This window comes from Chelonoidis abingdonii, chromosome 3 (genome assembly GCF_003597395.2).
Source record: "Chelonoidis abingdonii isolate Lonesome George chromosome 3, CheloAbing_2.0, whole genome shotgun sequence".
NCBI lineage: Eukaryota > Metazoa > Chordata > Testudines > Testudinidae > Chelonoidis > Chelonoidis abingdonii.
Window position 1 is genome coordinate 67,340,456 of NC_133771.1, and position 19,296 is coordinate 67,359,751.

General features: G+C 41.7%; 1 protein-coding gene across 2 annotated transcripts in view; it reads right to left on the minus strand.

Annotated features, from left to right (window-relative positions):
* ME1 (malic enzyme 1) overlaps positions 1-19,296 on the minus strand; it is a 366,579-nt gene that overhangs the window by 60,196 nt on the left and 287,087 nt on the right. For both annotated transcript variants that reach the window (XM_032806059.2, XM_032806060.2), the window contains exons 8-9: positions 9,464-9,561; positions 1,425-1,538 (exon numbers count right to left, since the gene is read on the minus strand). In XM_032806059.2, the coding sequence (XP_032661950.1) occupies positions 1,425-1,538; positions 9,464-9,561 (212 nt within the window). The remainder of the gene's footprint in view (positions 1-1,424; positions 1,539-9,463; positions 9,562-19,296) is intronic.

Sequence of the window (19,296 nt, forward strand, 5' to 3'; positions counted from 1 at the left end):
TCACTGATCATTAATAGCCTTCAGTGACGTAAGTAAGTGGTGGATATTAAGAATAATGGACATATGCTGGAACGATTATTAAAATCTGTTCAAGCCAGGCATGTCAGAGGAAGTTGGTAAACAGGCCTACTTACACAAAGGAATATACATTAGATTCTCTGACCAGCCCAATCATCAGGCAAAGACAATGAAAATCTATTTTTACATATTAGGTAAATAAACCTATTAGCTAACAAGAAGGAGAAGAAAGAGCATGAAGCTTCCTTTACCACCAAACTCCATTTCACTTTCCTCACAGCTTGAATAAACTTTACTTTGAGGGGTAACCTCAGAAGAATCCATATCAAATGTTTACTGTCTATCAAGATAGGGAGCTGAACCTCAAGTGTTAAGCAACTGATTCAACTGATTGTATACAATATTACTGCATTATACAAGTATATAGAACGAGGTCTTTTCTGAAAATTAATGACACTAGTATTTAATATCACTGTGAACTGTATGTACTAACACTACATCAGGAATTATAGATACTCCTGGATATTAGGCTGTACAGTCTACCCATGCAGGAAGGAAGAAAAGGGAAACCAGCACCCTCTACCTTTGTGGAAGGTTCTGACAGAGAGAAAGTTGGCCATGCCTGGGAAGGAGAATGACTGATAACACATCTAGAACAAGGCCTGTAACCAGTTAAATTAAATTTTAGACTTGTAGATGCACGTTTTCATTTTTATTTCCTTGTAGCTCTTTATTTCTTTTACTTAGCATCACTTAACCTATGTCCTATTGTTAACATGTCTGTTTTATTTTATTATGAACCAACCCAGAGCAGTGTTTAAAGGGAAGGGTGTATTCACCCCAGTTAAGTTAATAAGCTGTGCTCTGTATTTGTGTCTTTAGAGGAACAAATTAACCATATTATTTCTCTGAACTGTCCAGGAGTGGGTTGGATATTGCAGAAGGCACAGTTTGGGGAAAATTCAGGACTGGGAGTGTGTTGGGGGTCACTCTGCTAGTAGTAACCAAGGCTGGTGGAAGCCAGCACAGAGCTATGGAGCTGTAGAAACACTGCTAGTGTCAGAGCTGCTGAACCTGGGCTGTCTAGCACACGAGCACTTAGGGTGTGACCTGCATGCTGTTAGGCTGCTTGTGAGTGGCCCAGGTTAGGAGCTACGGAAGAAAAGCACTGTGAAACACCTTGGGTTACAGGGCAGACAGTAACACATCCTTTACTGGTCTGGGTTGCACCTCCGAACTGATCAGAATGTGACAGACCTATACCTAGAAATGTTAAGTATGTAGGTATTAGAAAAGATAGTTAATAGCTTCAGCATATCCAAAAAGCTGTTTCTGCATCTGGCTGATGCCGAATGATGAGCATAATTTTAGCACTGCATTTATAGCAAGGAAAAATATTGTATTACCTTAACTATTAATCCTTTTGAGTCAACCATCCATATCTTTTTGATGGCCTCTTGTTCAGGTGTTCCTTCTTTTTGCATAGCCATAATAATCAGATTTGCTATTCCAAGGGCAGCCTTAAAAGGAGAAAGGGGAAAAGAAAATTAATATATGAAACTGAAAAAGGAAAAGAATGCAATAACATATGATACTATTTTTTCTATTACTTTAAAACTGTTAATTTCAGTAACAATTAAAGCTGTACAATGATATTTTCATAAATTAAGAACACCAGAAAATGTATCTTTTGCAATGCTAGATATGGTGGTGATAGACATCATACAAAAAACAAAGACAGTCAGATTCATGACTGAGTTTTATTATATTTATGCTTCCTCTCCTCCTCACATAATTAATGGAATTTGCTGTTTTACATTAGACAATAAAATATGATAGAGAATCAGAACCCCATGTGACTACTCTACTACCATCAATAAACTTTGGTTTGAATAAAAATAAGTTTATTGAATTTTTTAAAACCAGCCCAATATATTTGTATAGAGTGGAGTGCAGGGGTGGTACTGAAGTGAATGTGGTCTCTGAACACAGCAACCCCACACATATATTATCTGGACCATGGAGAAAGCCAGGGAGAAGCAGATGATTACTTATGTGGTACATTCAATGTGGTACAGACTGTAACTCAAGTAGGGTTTGAGATATTCAGACTTCATTAGGTATTCAGCTCAGATTAGAAGATGTTTCAGTTCTGCTTAGGTAGTACTCAGGCACAAACACATTAATTATTGAAGAAGAATTCACTAACTGTACATGATTATCTGATTTTCACAACACAGTTTAAACAGCAAAAATAAATATAAATAAATAAACCCAAAGCTAATATAAAACAAACAAACATACCCAAACGATAATCAAGATTTCTTTCAAGAATAACAATTTAAATAATATTTTATAGAATCCAAAGTACACTGGTTACATTTTGACTGATGTGATCATGCTTTCTTTTGTGTTTATACAGCTCTTTGCACATTGTGGGCACTATTGGAAATAAATACTAATACTGAATTTTTTAAGATGAGTTTTAACATTTATTCCAACATCTTTGAGAATGCAGTAGGATTTTTATTTTCCTATAGAAAACCGTTATTTTTGTTTTAAATTTCAAGAACCTACACAACACATACTGCACTTTAAGTAATATACAATCTCATTAGTATTTGAATTTCAAGTCATCCTTAAAAGTGCCAATCAAAAAGGCCTATTTTCTCTTATCTACTACTCATGTATTCTGTAATTGTAGACTGTTGGCTGTTCTCCCAGAAAAAAGTTCCATTTTTCAATTCTTTGTCTAGATGCATGTATTATTACTGGATTCTAGTTATACTTCTTTTGAATTATACACCTCTACCCCAACATAATGCTACCCCATATAACATGAATTCGGCTATAGCGCAGTAAAGCAGTGCTACGGAGGGGCAGGGCTGCACACTCTGGAGGATCAAAGCAAGTTTGATGTAACGCAGTTTCACCTACAACACAGTAAGATTTTTTGGCTTCCGAGGACAGTGTTATATCATGGTAGAGGTGTATCACAAAAAACCCCAATAGAATATTGAATAGTTTTGAATATCAACCCAATACAAACATTAACCAGTTTGCTTCTTGTTCTCCACTATGCAATTTCATTGAGAATCAAATGGAGCCCCCTTTCCCTGCCCAACAACAGTTTATTGTTTGGGGTTTTGCTTTAGAAATATACAGTTTTATTCTGAATAAACTCATAGGGACAGAGATTGTGTCGTCCATTGATTTGTACAGCACCAAGCACAATGACAGTGCTAAACAGAAAAATATTTAACCAGAGATTCTTCCATTTGCTCAATATGGAGCAAAAGCTGGGGAATGATCTTTATGCATGAAGGTTGAAAGCGTCTCTAAAGCCTCGGATACATTCAGATCACAGATGCAGATCTTGAAGCTCTATGTGGGCCTGATCTGATCTGGTAGGTGCTAGTGGCTTTACTTTCCGTTAAAGTCAGAATAATCACAGATTCATAGAAATGTAGGACTGGAAGGGATCTCAGTAGGTCATCTAGTCCAGCCCCCTGTACTGAGGGGAGACTAAGCATTATCTAGACTAGACCATTTCTCACAGGTGTTGGTCTAACCTGTTCTCAAAAACTTCCAATTCCAAGATTCCACAACCTCCCTGGGTAATTTGTTCCAGTGCTTGATTACCCTGACAATTAGGAAGCTTTTCCTAATTTCTAACCTAAATCTTCCTTGCTGCAATTTAAGTCCATTGGTTCTTATCCTGTTCTCAGTGTATAAGGAGAACTACTGTGTCCAATGAAGTGGACTGTAGCCCACGAAAGCTTATGCTCAAATAAATTTGTTAGTCTCTACGTGTCACAAGTATTCCTGTTCTTATTCCATATGATCACCTTCCTCTTTATAACAACTTCTTATATACTTGAAGATTGTTATCATGTACCCCTTCAGTCTTCTCTTCTACAAACTAAACAAACCCAGTTTTTCAATCTTTCCTTGTAGGTCCTGTTTTCTAGGTCTTGAATCATTTTAGTTACTGTTCCTCTGGACTTTCTCCAATCTGTCCACATCTTTAGCGAAGTGTGGTGCCCAGAACAGGACACAGTATTCTAGTTGAGGTCTTATCAGTGCTGAGCAGAGTGAAAGAATGAGGTAGACACTTAGGCAGGCACAGACCTATCAGAAATTGGGTTTCTTCATAGGAGCTGCCCACTCCTAACACTCCTGCAAATACATTCCAGAATGTTTGCTTCTTTTGCAACAGTAGGACACTGTTGACTCATCTGTAGTTTGTGATGCACTATAATCCCCAGATCCTTTTCAGTACTTCCTAGGCAGTGATTTTCCATTTTGTATATGTGCAACTGATTGTTCCTTCCTAAGTGGTGTACTTTGCATTTGTCCTTATTAAATTTCATCCTGTTTATTTTAGACCATTTTGTCAAGATCATTCTGCATACTACTAATCCTATCCTCCACAGCACTTGCTACCCCTCTCAGCTGAGTATCATCCTCAAACTTTATAAGAGTTCTCTCTTTGTCATTATCCAAATAATTTATAAAGATATCGAATAGAACTGGACCCAGGACAGATCACTGCAGGGACCCACTTGATCTGCCATCCTGCTTCACTGTGAAACATTGATAACTACTCTCTGAATACAGTTTTCCACTCACCTTATGTTAGGTTCTTCTAGGCTATATTTCCCTAGTTTGTTTATGAGAAGGTCAAGTGAGACAGTATCAAAAGCCTTACTAAAGCAGAGAGATATCACATCTACTTCTTCCCCCCACCAACAAGGCTTATTACGTTATCAAATGAGGATATTAGGTTGGTTTGATTCAATTTGTTCTTGACAAATCCATGTTGACTGTTAATTATCACCTTATTATTGCTTAGGTGCTTACAGACTGATTGATTGATTGATTATTTGATCCAGTATCTTTCCAGGTATTGACTGGTCTATAATTCTCTGGGTTGTCCTTATTTCCTTTTTTATAAATAGGCAGTATATTTGCCCTTTTCCAGTCCTCTGGGATCATTCCTGTCCTCCACAAGTGCTCAGAGATAATCATTAGTGTGTCAGAAATCTCTTCAGCCAGTTCCTTGAGTATTCTAGAATGTATTTCTTCAGGACCTGCCAACTTGAAGACTTCTAATTTATCAAAGTAATTCTTAACTTGTTTGTTCCCTATTTTTATCCTCAGATCCTACCCCATTTACACTGTTGTTCATTATGTTAGTCATCTGATCACTACTAACCATGTTGTCTGACATTATTTGGATGTGCTTGGATCGAATTAGTAGGAAGAAGGCATTGCAGGCTCAATGGACTGCCCTGAGTTCTAGAATATTGATATGCATTCTGGACTGCTGAGGGGTCCAGATGTCCTGTACCGTAAGATCATCTTTATGAGCACCCATACCTAAGAGGGAGGCATCAGTAATGATGGCTGCCTTGGGAGTCAGAGTGAGGAAAGGGATCCCCACCAAACTTTCTCCGCCTTTGTCCACCTTACAAGAGAGTCCAAAACCCTCGACAGAATTGTCACCTTGTTGTTGATGTTGCCCCACTCTGGTGAGTATACAGAGAGAAGCCAGTCTTGTAGGCAATGAAGATAAAGCCTGGTAAATGGCATCATGTGTGTGCATGAGGCCTATCAAAGAGGGAAAGCAAAGTTCTGATTGAAGTGCAGAGTCTGATGGTAACTTGGTGTGTGAGAGCACTCATGGCCTGAAACCTCTGAAGAGGTAGATAAGCTCTTGCTGTGGTTGAATCCAACATCAACATATTATGTTTATGGATCTCATGGAGGTAAATGTGGAATTTTTATGGTTGAGGTAGACACTTAGGCAAGGCAGCAGACTGACAGAAATTGGGTTGCCTACTGGATTTCTTCATATAAGCTGCCCATCAGAAGCCAATCGTCAAGGTATGGGAACACTGTAAATTTCTCTCTTCTCACCAAAGCTGCCACTACTGAAAAAACAGGGTAAAGACCCTGCTGCTCTGGCCAGTCCAAAGGGGAGGACTCTGCGTTGGTAATGGTCTTGACCAAAGAGGAATCTGTGGAATGGATGAATGTCTATTTGAAAGTATGTGTCTTCCATTTCAAGAGCCATGAACCACATAACTTACTCTGAAGAGGCAATTACTGATGCCAAAGAGAACATGTGGAATTTTAGTTTTCAGATGAAAATGTTCAGCATTTGTAGGTTGAGCATCGGCCTCCACTTCACATTTTTCTTGGGGAATCAGGAAGTAAGGGGAATAATTGATGTTTGATATTGAGGTGGAACTCTTTCTATGGCTCCCTAGAGGAGAAGTGAGTCCAATTCCTGTCAAAGAATCTCCTTGTGAGAATGATCCCTGAAAGGGAAGTGGGAAGTGTGTTTCTAGGTAGGATTTGCCTGAAAGTTGATCAGATAGCCAATGTGAATAACTTCTAGTATCCATTTATCAGTAGCTAAGGCCCTCCAGTTGTCAGCAAATTAGATAAGGCAGCTTCCAAAAAGTTGAGGCAGAGAATGAAGAAGATTCAATAAAGGGATGCAGGCCTAGACAGTATTGCCAAAATAAACTCTGACTGAAGGTTAGAGTAAGATGTGGTGGTGGACATTGCAGAGGCTGGGTTCCTGGGTTTATAAATCTTCTGTCTTTACTTAATGGCTCCTAAGGACATCGATGATAAAAAGGCTTAGGAGGCAGCCTCACCTTCTACCCCTGTGTGTGATGTTTTCTCTTGGGGATGGGCATAGATGCCAAGTGAGCAAAGAGTTGTCCTTGAGGAAGTGGAGAGATTAATCTGTTTTCTTATGGAACAGATTGATAGCATCAAAGGGAAGATCCTGGATGGCACTATGAACCTCTCAATGGAAACTTGAGAATTAACCACAAGTCTCTTCTCATAGCAATGGCCGTAACATTCCCCTAGACACGATATCTGCCACGTCCAGCACTGCCTGGGTGGAAGTCTTGGCCACCAATTTGCCTTTTTCCATTAATGCCTGGAGGTGGGCTCTATCCTTCTCATGGAGCTTGTCCTTAAAATTTAGAAACTGGTAAAATCACATTTGGCAAAGAGGGCCTGATAATTTGAGATCTTGAGTTGGAGGAAGGTGAAAAAGAAGACTTCTCCCAGGAAGTCAAGCTGCTTCTGTCCCTTATCAGGAATAGCCTTGAGGTGTTGCTGCTTGGATCTCTCCGTAGCCACCTACACCATCAAGGAGTTGGTCATGGGGGTAAGAATAAAAACTCTCCCTCCCTAGATGAAACAAAGTAACTCTTCTTGGCCCTCTTAGGGATAGGAGCACAAGAAGCAGAAGTGAGCCGAACTGTCTTTTGCTGGGTCCGTGATGGCCTCATTGATGGGGAGGGCCACTCAACCTAGACAGGAAGGCTGAAAAATGTCTAATAACCTGTGCTGAGGCTCCTGGACTTCCTCATCTCAATCTCCAGCACTGATACCATCTCATGCATGAGCTCCTGATCTTGGTGATATGGCAGAGACAGAGAAGATGCAGTAATTGTCTCATCTGGTAAAGACAATGCAATCACTCCCAAAACTGTCAGAACCAGCTCACCACCTTCCTCAAAATACTCGACAGGTATGGTTGGGGATAGATAATCAATGATAAATAGGGCTTATGCACCAATCCTGGGTGTCCAGAGTAGGGCTTCCACAGCCTCCAGTAGGATGGATCAACTGACAGGAGAGGACTCCATGGCATAAAATACCACTCTTGTCTAATCATGTCTGGCTGTCGGCCAGAATCCTGATCTTCTAGGGCTTCTGTCCGGGGCCACCTTTACCCGGAGTTTCAGGGCCTCCTGAGGAGCTTCCGACTCACTGGAAGAAAAGGCCAGATCCTGGACTACCAGTATAACTGATGGTACTGATAGCTGTGTATGGATGCTGGTGGATGAGACAGGAAAATTACTCTGAATCCTTGGGAAAGTCTCTTCCTCTGGTGTAACAACATACCTAAATAGAGATGGTCCCGATAAGAGGAGTGAATGTGGGTAAGGGACTGCAAATATGTCCTCTTGGGAGATAACCTCAGTTCGCTCTGGTGGAGTAGTCGAAACTAGAGTTTCCCTGGTCACGAGGAAGGTGGATCCATCTGGAGATGTGTTGCTGTAGGTACAACAACAGCTCTAGATGTGGATGGGAACACCGGAAGCTGTTTATCTTGAGCCTTTACCACTGAAATCGATGCCAGACCAGCAGGTCCATATCCTTGCATGCCACTTTCTTCTGCCAAGAAGATTTACTCAGGCTTCAGTCCTTAACGCCAATACATGCAGGTTCTCCTGACTTTTATGGGATCAGGGAGGCTCCCTTTCTCTTCAGGGCAATCTTGGACCAAGATGGTTTGTCCCTATGTCTATGAGAGTGCCTGTAACGGAGTCAGACTTGACTACTTACTGCTCAGTGGCACCTCTTCATGGCTTATCTGGGGAATTAGCTCACCACTGTCCGCACCCTGTGCGGTGGTCACTCAACCCATTGTTCTGGTCAGGAGCCTCAGAGCCTCTTCTTTGTGTCTTAGCTCTTACTTTCATGGGAAGCTTTTCTTAGAACTCTTAGCCTCTATTTCTGAGCTTGTGCTCGAAGAGGCACTGCCCACTTGCTTAGATTGATGTACGGGGTCAGTCCCCAGCCTGGACCTGATTGGGGTCTCATTGCCTTCTCCATCAGATGTTTCATTAGCCTCAGTTCCTGACCCTCACAACTTCTGGGGGGAAAGGAGTGGCAGATGCTGCACTTGGCTGAAATGTGAGACTCCCCCAGGCAACAGAAGCAGTGTTGATGTTCATTGGGCACAGAAAAGAATTGAGGGCAAGAAGCAGTTTTTGAACCCCAGAACCCTAGCATTATCCCAGCATTTTGGCGGGGGGGAGAGAATATTTCCTGGGGAAGAAAAGGGGGGAAATAACTATCTACTATGTTGCCAATATGAAAACAACTAAAACAATTATATACAAAAATACAATATATTTACAGCAATGGCATAATACAAACAAATCTCAGGACACCAAAGATTCAGACCATGCAGCAGTTAAGACTGAACCGGAGAGGCACTGGCATGGAGCAACCTTTATGCCCTCAGTTCAGCGCACAACAAGAACTACTGAGCATATGTGGGCCAAAGAATATTGATTGTAAAAAATTCCAGATTCAGGTGCATGGTGCTCATGGGCACCCACACGTGAAACACACATACGGGCTATCATTCAAAGAACTTGACGTTTTAATAGCGGACTATAATTAGTCCAAAGCATCCTATGAAAATACCCGTCTTGATTAGATGAACTAAAGGAGTTTCAACGAAGTGTACATTTGAAGTAAGAAATTTTTTTTTTGCAGGTGATAGGATACTTATTCGGTTAAATAATACCAATTATGGATCATATACATGTAACTTGTTCTGAAATAAAAGCAAGGTTTTCACATGAGAAGCTTCCTTGCTGTGTAATAAAGATACCTCTCCAGCTCCCTGGAACAGTATAGTATGATCTGACAGCTTGTTCTCAGTGATTCGCAGAGCTGCTAGAAGACCTGCAACAGCCACAGCTGCTGTTCCTGAAATACAAAATGAATTCTTTTGACAACTCTTGAAATAGTCATTGCAAAGCTTTAAGTAAAAATTATCAATGATCTCAAAGCACTCATATAGCTAAAAGATGCAAATACTTGCGAGTTAGCAATTACAGTATAGATTGGGAGTCTTCTTTGTTTTGCTTTATTTTGTTTTTATTAAATCAAAGAGATAAACAAAACTAAGAATAACTTCAGAATAAAGTAAAATAGAAAGATTATGATCTTGATTCTAACCTCAGCTGTGTTAGCCATATACTCTATCTTGCCAACCACACCACCTAGTGCTGAGAGTCATTTGATCAGATCAGGAGCTGAGCAAGATGAGACATGGCCAGTAATGGGAAATGCCATCTCCTATTGGCAGGATGCACACTAAATGTGGCAAGAGCTCTATAGAGACCTTTGCTTCAATGAGTGTGTAACATGAAATAAGAGAGGTTATTTACCTCTTACAGTAACTGGAGTTCTTCAAGGTGTCTTTATCTACATGGATCCCACTGTAGTTGTGTTTGCCCCATGCAAGTGAGGCCGGAATCTCAGTTGCAGCGTTCCCTGGGGTTGCACATGCACATAACGCATGCTCTCACACCCCTCCCAAGGGCAGGAAAGGGCAGAGCAGCTCCAACCACCACTCAGTTCCTTCAGCAACACAGAATATCCCAGTTACTGTAAGGTAGGTAACCTCTCTTTCTTCTTCCAACAGTTGTCTACATGGATCCCACTGTAGATGATTGACTAGCAGTTACCCATCAAAGAGCTGGGTTTTAGGACTCCTATTTAAATAACATCTATAGGACAGCCTTGCTGAATAGGGCATCTGATATAGAAGCTGCTGCAATGGCGTAGTAATTAGTAAAAGTATGAACAGAACCCCAAGTAGGTGCCCTACAAATCTCAGAAACAGGAACTTCCCTAAAACAAGCTGCAGATGTCACATTAGCCTTACTAGAGTGCACCATAACTCTAGAGGGAAAGGGGAGTTTATTTCCAGCACAGAAGATCTTAATGCAATCTGAAACCCACTTTGAGAGGCCCTGAAAGGACACAGTCTGACTCTGAGACCTGTTACCAAAAGCCCCCAAAAGTCTGGATGATATATGAAATGGTATTGCTCTAAAGAGGTACAAGGACAAAGCTCAGAGAACATCAAATGTATGAAATCTGGTCTAAGCGGGATGTTTATGTGGCTAGAGGAAAAATACTGGCAAATATATAATTTGATTTATATGAAAATCCAAAACAATTTTCAGTAAGTATGTTGGGTGAAGTTTTAATGAAGTACTGTTGTCAAGGCCTATATTTCACTCATCTTGCAAGCTGAAGTGACAGCTAAAAAATGCAGTTTTCATGGAAAGATGGAACAAAAACAATGATATAGGTTCAAAGGGAGAGTCTATTAATGCTAGAAACACCACATTCAACTCCTATGTAGGAAACATTTCCTTTACTGGTGGAAATATATGAGTTAGCCCTTTCAAAAATCTTGATACAGTAGGATGGGAAAAAAACAGAATGACTCCAACATGTGGAGATTGTGACTGATATATGTAATTGAAAATCCCGAGTGCTTTAGCAAGAACAGGTAGTCGAAGGTAAAAGAATCAGAAGACTCCCAAAGCTGAATGTCTTTCAATAGTCCACAAGTAAAAACAATTCCATTGAGTTTTATATGTTAGCCTTTCTGCTCTGAATCAAAACCTTTTGAACTGCCTTGGAACATCGTCTATCAATGGAATTCAACCAGGTAGCTTCCATGCTGTCAGATATTTCGCACCACCAGATCATGATTCTGAAAAAATGTATGGAAGAATTGGAAGTGGAAAGAGTGGATCTATTGACAGGTCAGAAAACCAAAACAGATTTGCTCAAACATTATATTATCAGCCTTATCTTGATGTATTTTCCTCGGAATTAATTACAGTGGGGAGAGAGATACAGCAGAACCTTTCCCCACCAAATCAGAAAAGCATCTGCCAGTGAACCTGGACTCAGTCCTTTTTGGGAGAAAAGTGGGGGAACTGCTTGTTTACAGTGGTAGCAAATAAGTCTATTGAGGGAATCCCCCAGCTCATGAATATTTGATCCAGAATCAAATCTTTCAGTTCCCTCTGAGGAGTGACCGAGCCCTTCCCACTTTTTGTGAGTCCCTGGAAAATGAAGTGGTACCAGGTCTTAGATCCCTACTGCTCCCTAGTCCATGTCTCTTTGCGAACAGGAGCCACTAATAGGGAGTTCTGAGAGGGAGTTCTCCAGGTGAAGGAGGAGCAAATATGGGACCCTTGAGGAAAGTGGCAGTCTGTAGTGTGTGTTTGTGTTTGTGGGTTACTTGCTGTGTGCTGAGCTTGTGTTTGTCTGTCTGTCTGCCTGTTTGTTTGTTTGTCTAAAGGACTGTGTGCTGTGGCCAGCAATTGGAAGCTGTGAGCTTCTAAACAAGGTTTGAAATCTAGAAGCCTCTGTTCATTGGCTGAGCCTTAGCCAGGGGGTGGGACTATCAGGGAAGCCAGGGCTTTATAAAGCAGTGAGTCAGCGACCAGGGAGCTTTGCGACCAGGGGCCACTAACAGGGAGTTTGAAAGGGGAGTGGGAAGGGGTGAGGGACATGTGCCATGCTTTAAAACCTTTAAACTAAACTATAATCAAAACTTCTTGATTTAAACAAAAACCCTATCATTAATCTAGATACCTGTGGGAGAGAATACAGGCAGAAGCCCAGCAGCAGAGTGGGGGCTATCCTGTTTAATGCACTCAGTGTAGCATGCATGATTACCTGCCCTGTGGGCAGGTGGCGTATGTGTGCATTCTGTGCAAGGAGCTCCTGGCCCTCAGAGACGGCATTCAGGCTTTGGAGGCCAGGGTGGCAGAACTGCAGGAGCTAAGGGAGGCAGAGAGGTATGTTGATGAGGCTTTCTGGGACACGGTAGATTTGTCCCATCTCTGGTCAGACAGCCCCTGCGCTGTTGAAGAGGATGAAAGGCCCAGGGAAGTAGAGCAGTCAACGGGAGCAGAGGGAAACCTTCCCATAGTTGGGACCCTCCTTCCAGATGATGTTGGGGTATCCTCTCGCACTTAGCTTACCTGACCAGGGGAGGGAACTCCAGTCAACAGGAAAAGGCAGGTGTTAGTAATGGGAGATTCGATCATTAGATACATAGATAGCTGGGTTTGTGATGACTGGGAAAACTGTATGGTAACTTGCCTGCCTGATGCGAAAGTTGCGGATCTCTTGAGGCATCTAGATAGACTTATGTGTAGTGCTGGGGAGAAGCCAGTGGCTGTGGTACATGTATGGACCAATGACATAGGGAAGGATAGGAGAGACATCCTGGAGGCCAAATTTAGGCTACTAGGAAAGAGACTGAAATCCAGGACCTCTATGGTGGCATTCTCAGAAATGCTTCCAGTTCCACACGCAGGGCCAGGTAGGCAGGCAGAGCTTCAAAGTCTCAATGCATGGATGAGATGATGGTGTAGGGAGGAGGAGTTTAGATTTATTAGGAACTGGGGAAATTTTGGGGATGGGGAGCCTATACAGGAAGGATGGGCTCCACCTAAACCAAAGTGGATCCAGACTGCTGGCACTTAACATTAAAAAGGCTGCAGAGCACTTTTTAAACTAACAGATGGAGAAAAGCCGATTGCTGCAGAGATGCACATGGATCAGAGAGAGACTTCTCTTAGAGGACAGTCTATTGATAGAGATTCTCTAGGTTTTAGTCAGGAGGAGAGGATGAAAAAGGATAAAGTATGGGCCAGATCAGATGAGAAACATTCACATAAAAAAGAATCTGACACATCAGAAAAGGGCAGACAAATAAACAGTGACAAATTTTTAAAAGTGCTTGTACACAAATGCCAGAAGTCTAAATAATAAGATGAGTGAACTAGACTGCCTTGTTAAAGGAGGATACTGATATAATTGGCATCACAGAAACCTGGTGGAGTGAGGACAATCAATGGGATACAATCATTCTGGGGAACAAAATATATCAGAAGGACAGAACAGGTCATACGGGGGAGGGTGGCACTATATATGAAAGAAAACGTAGAATCAAATGAAGTAAAAATCTTAAATGAATCCACATGTTCCATAGAATCTCTATGGATAGTAATTCCATGCGCTAATAAGAATATAACAGTAGGGACCTATTATCAACTGCCTGATCAGGACAGTGATAGTGACTATGAAATGCTAAGGGAGATTAGAGAGGCTATCAAAATAAAGAACTCAATAAGAGTGGGAGATTTCAATTATCCCCATATTGATTGGGTACGTGTCACCTCAGGACGAAATGCAGACACAAAATTTCTTGATACTTTAAATAACTGCTTCTTGGAGCAGCTGGTACAGGAACCCACAAGGGCAGAGACAATTCACAATTTAGTGGAGCACAGGATCTGGTCCAAGAAGTAACTATAATAGGATCGTTGGAAATAGTGACCATAATATAACAACATTTAACATCCCTGTGGTGGGAAGAACATCTCAACAGCCCAACACTGTGGCATTTTATTTCAGAAAGGGTAACTATGCAAAAATGAGGAGGAAAGTTAATCAGAAATTAAAAGGTACAGTTTCTAGAGTGAAATCCCTGAAAGCTGCATAGACACTTTTCAAAGACACCATAATAGAGGCCCAACTTAAATGTATATCCCAAATTAAAAAACACAGTAAAAGAACTAAAAAAGAGCCATTGTGGCTTAACAACCATGTAAAAAAAGTATCAAGAGATAAAAAGGCATCTTTTAAAAAGTAGAAGTCAAATCCTAGTGAGGTAAATAGAAAAGAGCATAAACACTGCCACATTAAATGTAAAAATGTAATAAGAAAAGCCAAAAAGGAATTTGAAGAACAGCTAGTCAAAAACTCAAAAGGTAACAACAAAATGTTTTTTAAGTAGATCAGAAGCAGGAAGCCTGCTAAACAATCAGTGGGGCTCCTGGACGATCGAGATACAAAAGGAGCACTTAAAGACGACATAGTCATTGTGGAGAAACTAAATTAATTCTTTGCTTCAGTCTTCATGGCTGTGGATGTTAGGGAGATTCCCAAATCTGAGCCGTCCTTTATAGGCGACAAATTTGAGGAATTGTCACAGATTGAAGTGTCGTTAGAGAAAGTTTGGAATTAATTGAAAAATTTAACAGTAACAAGTCACTGGGACCAGATGGCATTCACCCAAGAGTTCTGAAAGAACTCAAATGTGAAATTGGGAACTATTAACTATGGTTTGTAACCTGTCCTTTAAACCAGCTTCTGTACGCAATGACTGGAAGATAGCTAATGTAACGCTAATATTTAAAAAGGGCTCTAGAAGTGATCCTGGCAATTACAGGCCAGTAAGTCTAATGTTAGTATCGGACAAATTAGGTGAAACAATAGTAAAGAATAAAATGGTCAGACACATAGAAGAACAAATTGTTGGGCAAAAGTCAACATGGTTTCTCTAAAGGGAAATCATGTCTTACTAATCTATTAGACTTCTTTGAAGGGGTCAACAAACATGTAGACAAGGGGGATCCAGTGAACATAGTGTACTTAGATTTCCAGAAAGCCTTTGACAAAGGGTTCTCACTGAAGGTTCTTACATAAATTAAGTTGTCATGGGATGAGAGAGAAGAGCCTTCCATGGATTGAGAACTGGTTAAAAGACAGGGAACAAAGAGTATGACTAAATGGTGAACTTTCAGAATGGAGAGGGGTAACTAGTGGTGTTCCGCAAGAGTCAGTCCTAAGACCAATCCTATTCAACTTATTCATAAATGATCTGGAGAAAGGGGTAAACAGTGAAGTGGCAAAGTTTGCAGATGATACTAAACTGTTAAGACCAAAGTACACTGTGAAGAACTTCAAAAAGATCTCACAAAACTAAGTGATTCGGCAACAAAATGGCAAATGAAACAATGTGGATAAATGTAAAGTAATGAACATTGGGAAAAATAACCCCAACTATACATATAATATGATGGGGGCTAATTAGCTACAACTAATTCAGAAAGAGATCTCGAGTTCACGTGGATAGTTCTCTGAATATCACGCGTGTGCAGCAACAGTCAAAAAGCAAACAGGATTAGGAACATTAAAAAAGATAGGTAAAGATGGAGAATTCTTATTGCCCTTTTAAATCCATGAGACCCCACATCTTGATACGTGTACAATGTGGTCTCATCTCAAAAAAGATAGCTGCATTAGAAAAGGTCAGAGAAAGGCAACTAAAATGATTAGGGGAACGGTACCATATGAGAGAGTTAAAGAGCAGCTTTCAGCTGGAAAAGAGGAGACTAAGGGGGATAGACAGAGGATTATAAAATCCATGAGGATGTGGAGAAAGTGAATAAGGAAAAGTTATTACTGTTCCCATAATATAAGAACTAGCGGCCATCAAATGACATTAATGGGCAGCAGGTTTAACAAAAAAGGAATTTCTTCACACAGCGCACAGTCAACCTGTGAACTCTTGCCTGAGGAGGTTGTGAAGGCTAGACTATACAGAGTAAAAGAGAATAGATAAATTCATGGAGGTAAGTCCATTAATAGAAATGAGCCAGGATGGGTAAGAAATGGTGTCCTTAGCCTCTGTTTGTCAGAGGTGGAAATGGATGGCTAGAGAGAGATCACTTGATCATTACCTGTTAGGTTCACTCTGCTCTGGGGCACCTGGTATTTGCCACGTTGGCAGACAAATGCATGGGAATGGAACGGTCTGACCGTGTGGCCATCTTATGTTCTTATGTTTGCAGTTATCTGACTGTCTTTGAATGAATCAGTACTGAGCCACAAGAACTGGAGCAAATCCGCTCCACTGGCCAGCAGAAGACACAGCATTATGTGCTGTTGGGAAGAGAGCAGGCCACACCAAAGTGTTGCTTCTTGTTGACCATAGATATGGGGTGGAAAGCAGCCATAGATGCAGGGGCACTGTATAACTGAGAAAGGTCCACAGTGAGTGAACAGCAGCTGCTGGACAGTGTTTCCATCTCAGTGATTTCTTTTGAAATGTCAAAAAACTGGTTTTGAAGCACACTGTCATTTGGTAATTGGGCTACTGTTCACATGTGATCAGCGAAAAAACACGGTACTATCACCTTTGTAACTGTCTTCGAGATTGTTGCTCACCATTCCAGTAGGTGGTAGCGCCGCGCGTGCACGTTCGTCGGAAGACTTACCCTAGCAACTCAGCGGCCGGGCAGGTCGCCCCTTAGTGGCGCCACCATGCGGCGGAAATATACCCCTGCCGGCCTGCCCGCTCCTCAGTTCCTTCTTGCCGGCTACCTGACAGTGGGGGGGAGGTGGTGGAATGGATATGAGCAACACACTCGAAGAACACATTACAAAGGAGTAACTGTTCTCTTCGAGGATTGCTCATATCCATTCCAGTAGGTGATCCCAAGCCACTACCTAGGCGGGGGTCGGAGTGAGAGGTCACAGGAGCAATAAACGAGACCAAAGGCCGCATCATCCCGGACTGCTGGACCCAGGTATAATGGTAGCAAAGTGTGCACAGAGGACCAGGTCGCGCCTGCAGATTCCTGGACGGAACTCGTGCAAGGAACGCTGTCGATGAGCCTGGGCTCTAGTAAGAGTGCGTAGTTACATGGCCCAAGGGAGACGGCCAGGTCGTAACACGCCCGTATTACAGGACGTCACCCATGAGAGATCCTCTGCGAGAGAACTGGCAACCCTAACTCGCTCAGCTACGCGACAAAGAGTTGGGGATTTACGAACGTTTGGTCCGCTGCGAATACAAAACTTAAAACTAACTAGAACTAGAAGATGAACAAAGAGAAGCTAGGGACGTGGAGTCACTATGCCGCTCCACAGTTCCAAACGACCGACACGGCGGTAAGAAGAACTGAGGAGCGGGCGGGCCGGCAGGGGCAATATACCCGCCACTGGCGGCGCCACTCAGGGCGACCGCCGCCCGCTGGAGTTGCTGGGTAAAAGTCTTCCGACGTAACGTGCACGCCGCGCGTACACCTACGGAGGATATGAGCAATCACTCGAAGAAGAACACAGTTTGAGTTGGACAACAAAGAGAAGACTCAATCAGTCTGTAAATAAAAAACAGCTGTAATGGTACACGAGCAATGCATAATATAGTTTGAAACTCAATAGATTTGCCTGCTAGTGCCTAGCAGCAGAGTGTCAGGCACTCTGAAGTAGAACCCAGCATCGGTAGTTCACGTCATGATCACCCAGAGAAACTAGAAAAAAAAGAAATTGTAATGTCAAATAGATAGGTAAGGTAAGGGTTAAGTTTCTTTACCTGGAAAGGTAACCAAACACCTGACAGAGGACCAATCAAAGAACTGAGTTAAAGTCAGGGCGGGAATTTGAGACTCGGGGCTTTTGTTTTCTCGGCTATGAGTAAACAAGTTTCCTCCTAACTCCTCTCTAAACTCTATAAATCGTGAGGACAAAGGAAAGCCAAGTAAGTCGGCTTGATGATCTTGTGGGTACACATGTATGTGAATTGATGTTGAGCTGTAATTGGGCTATCTTTTAAATCAGACTGTTTCTATATATCTTATAAGCAAGAGCCGTATTGAGTTTCTTAATGCAAGATTATGTGTTTAATTTCTCTCTCTTTTTTCTATAAAGTTTTCTTTTTTTCAAAACTTGTGAAGCTTCTTTTCTAGTAAGGCAGAGAAAGTGAAGCCTCTGTATCAGGTACCTGTCTCCCTCACGGGAAGACAGGCACGGGAAAGGCAAAGCAAGCTGTTGGTATTTTGCATCTCAATTGTCCTGAGAGTAGAGAACGCTATACTCTTGGGAAGCAGAAAACGGTTTCTTGCTACTCGCAGGCTCGACCAAGAGGCAAGCCTGGGAAGGAGGGGGGAAGGGTTTTCTCCCTGCTTTAGCATCCAAGGATTGGAATCTGGTGTCCCACAGGGAGGGTTGGGGCACCAAGGAGAGGAAAGAGGGGGGTCAGGCTCTCTATTAAATCCGACCTGGTGGCAGCCCAAATACCCAAGCTGGTAGTGAGCTTGGGGGAGTTTCAGGTAAGCCCCCAGACTTTTGGACGCAAAAGTCCAGGTTTGGGACAGGACCAGATTGTGGACGCTAAAGTCCAGGTCTGGGACTGGGAGGCTAGATTACCACAGTAACTACTCTTGTTATGTTGCTAGAAGGTTGCACTGTAACACTACTTTATTTCCTAGAATTCAAAAGAAGAACCCCAAAACAGGCTGCTCCCTAACGCAGCAAGGCACAACTCACCTTACCTTGATTACAGCTGTTTTTTATTTTCCAGACTATTATAGTAATATTTTACATTTTTGCTCTGGGCATTTTTGCATGTATTGTACAGTATGATTATCTATAGATTTCTAATTAAAGTGGCACAAATAGGTGTCACTGTAGTAACGTACTAAGATCTGAGGTATTACATTTCTTATTAATTTTACAAAAGGACAACAGTTTTAAATCAATTATTGCAAAAACTCCACTTCTGTTTTCTTCAGCCATTTTTCTGTAAAATGATAATGATCTAGTTCTATTAGAGTAGCCGGCTCACTATCATTCTTTGTTGTTGGCAGTAACTATCATCACTCCTCTTCAGCAGTTTGCCTTATTTGAAAATGGAAAAAAATGTCAGCATGAATAGCAGATTTGTTTAACCGGAACTGCTGCGACTAATGGTATGACCTTAAATTTCACCGTGCACATCAGCTGCAGTTCCTGGAAAGACAATCAAAACACAATCTGCACCAGGCAAGT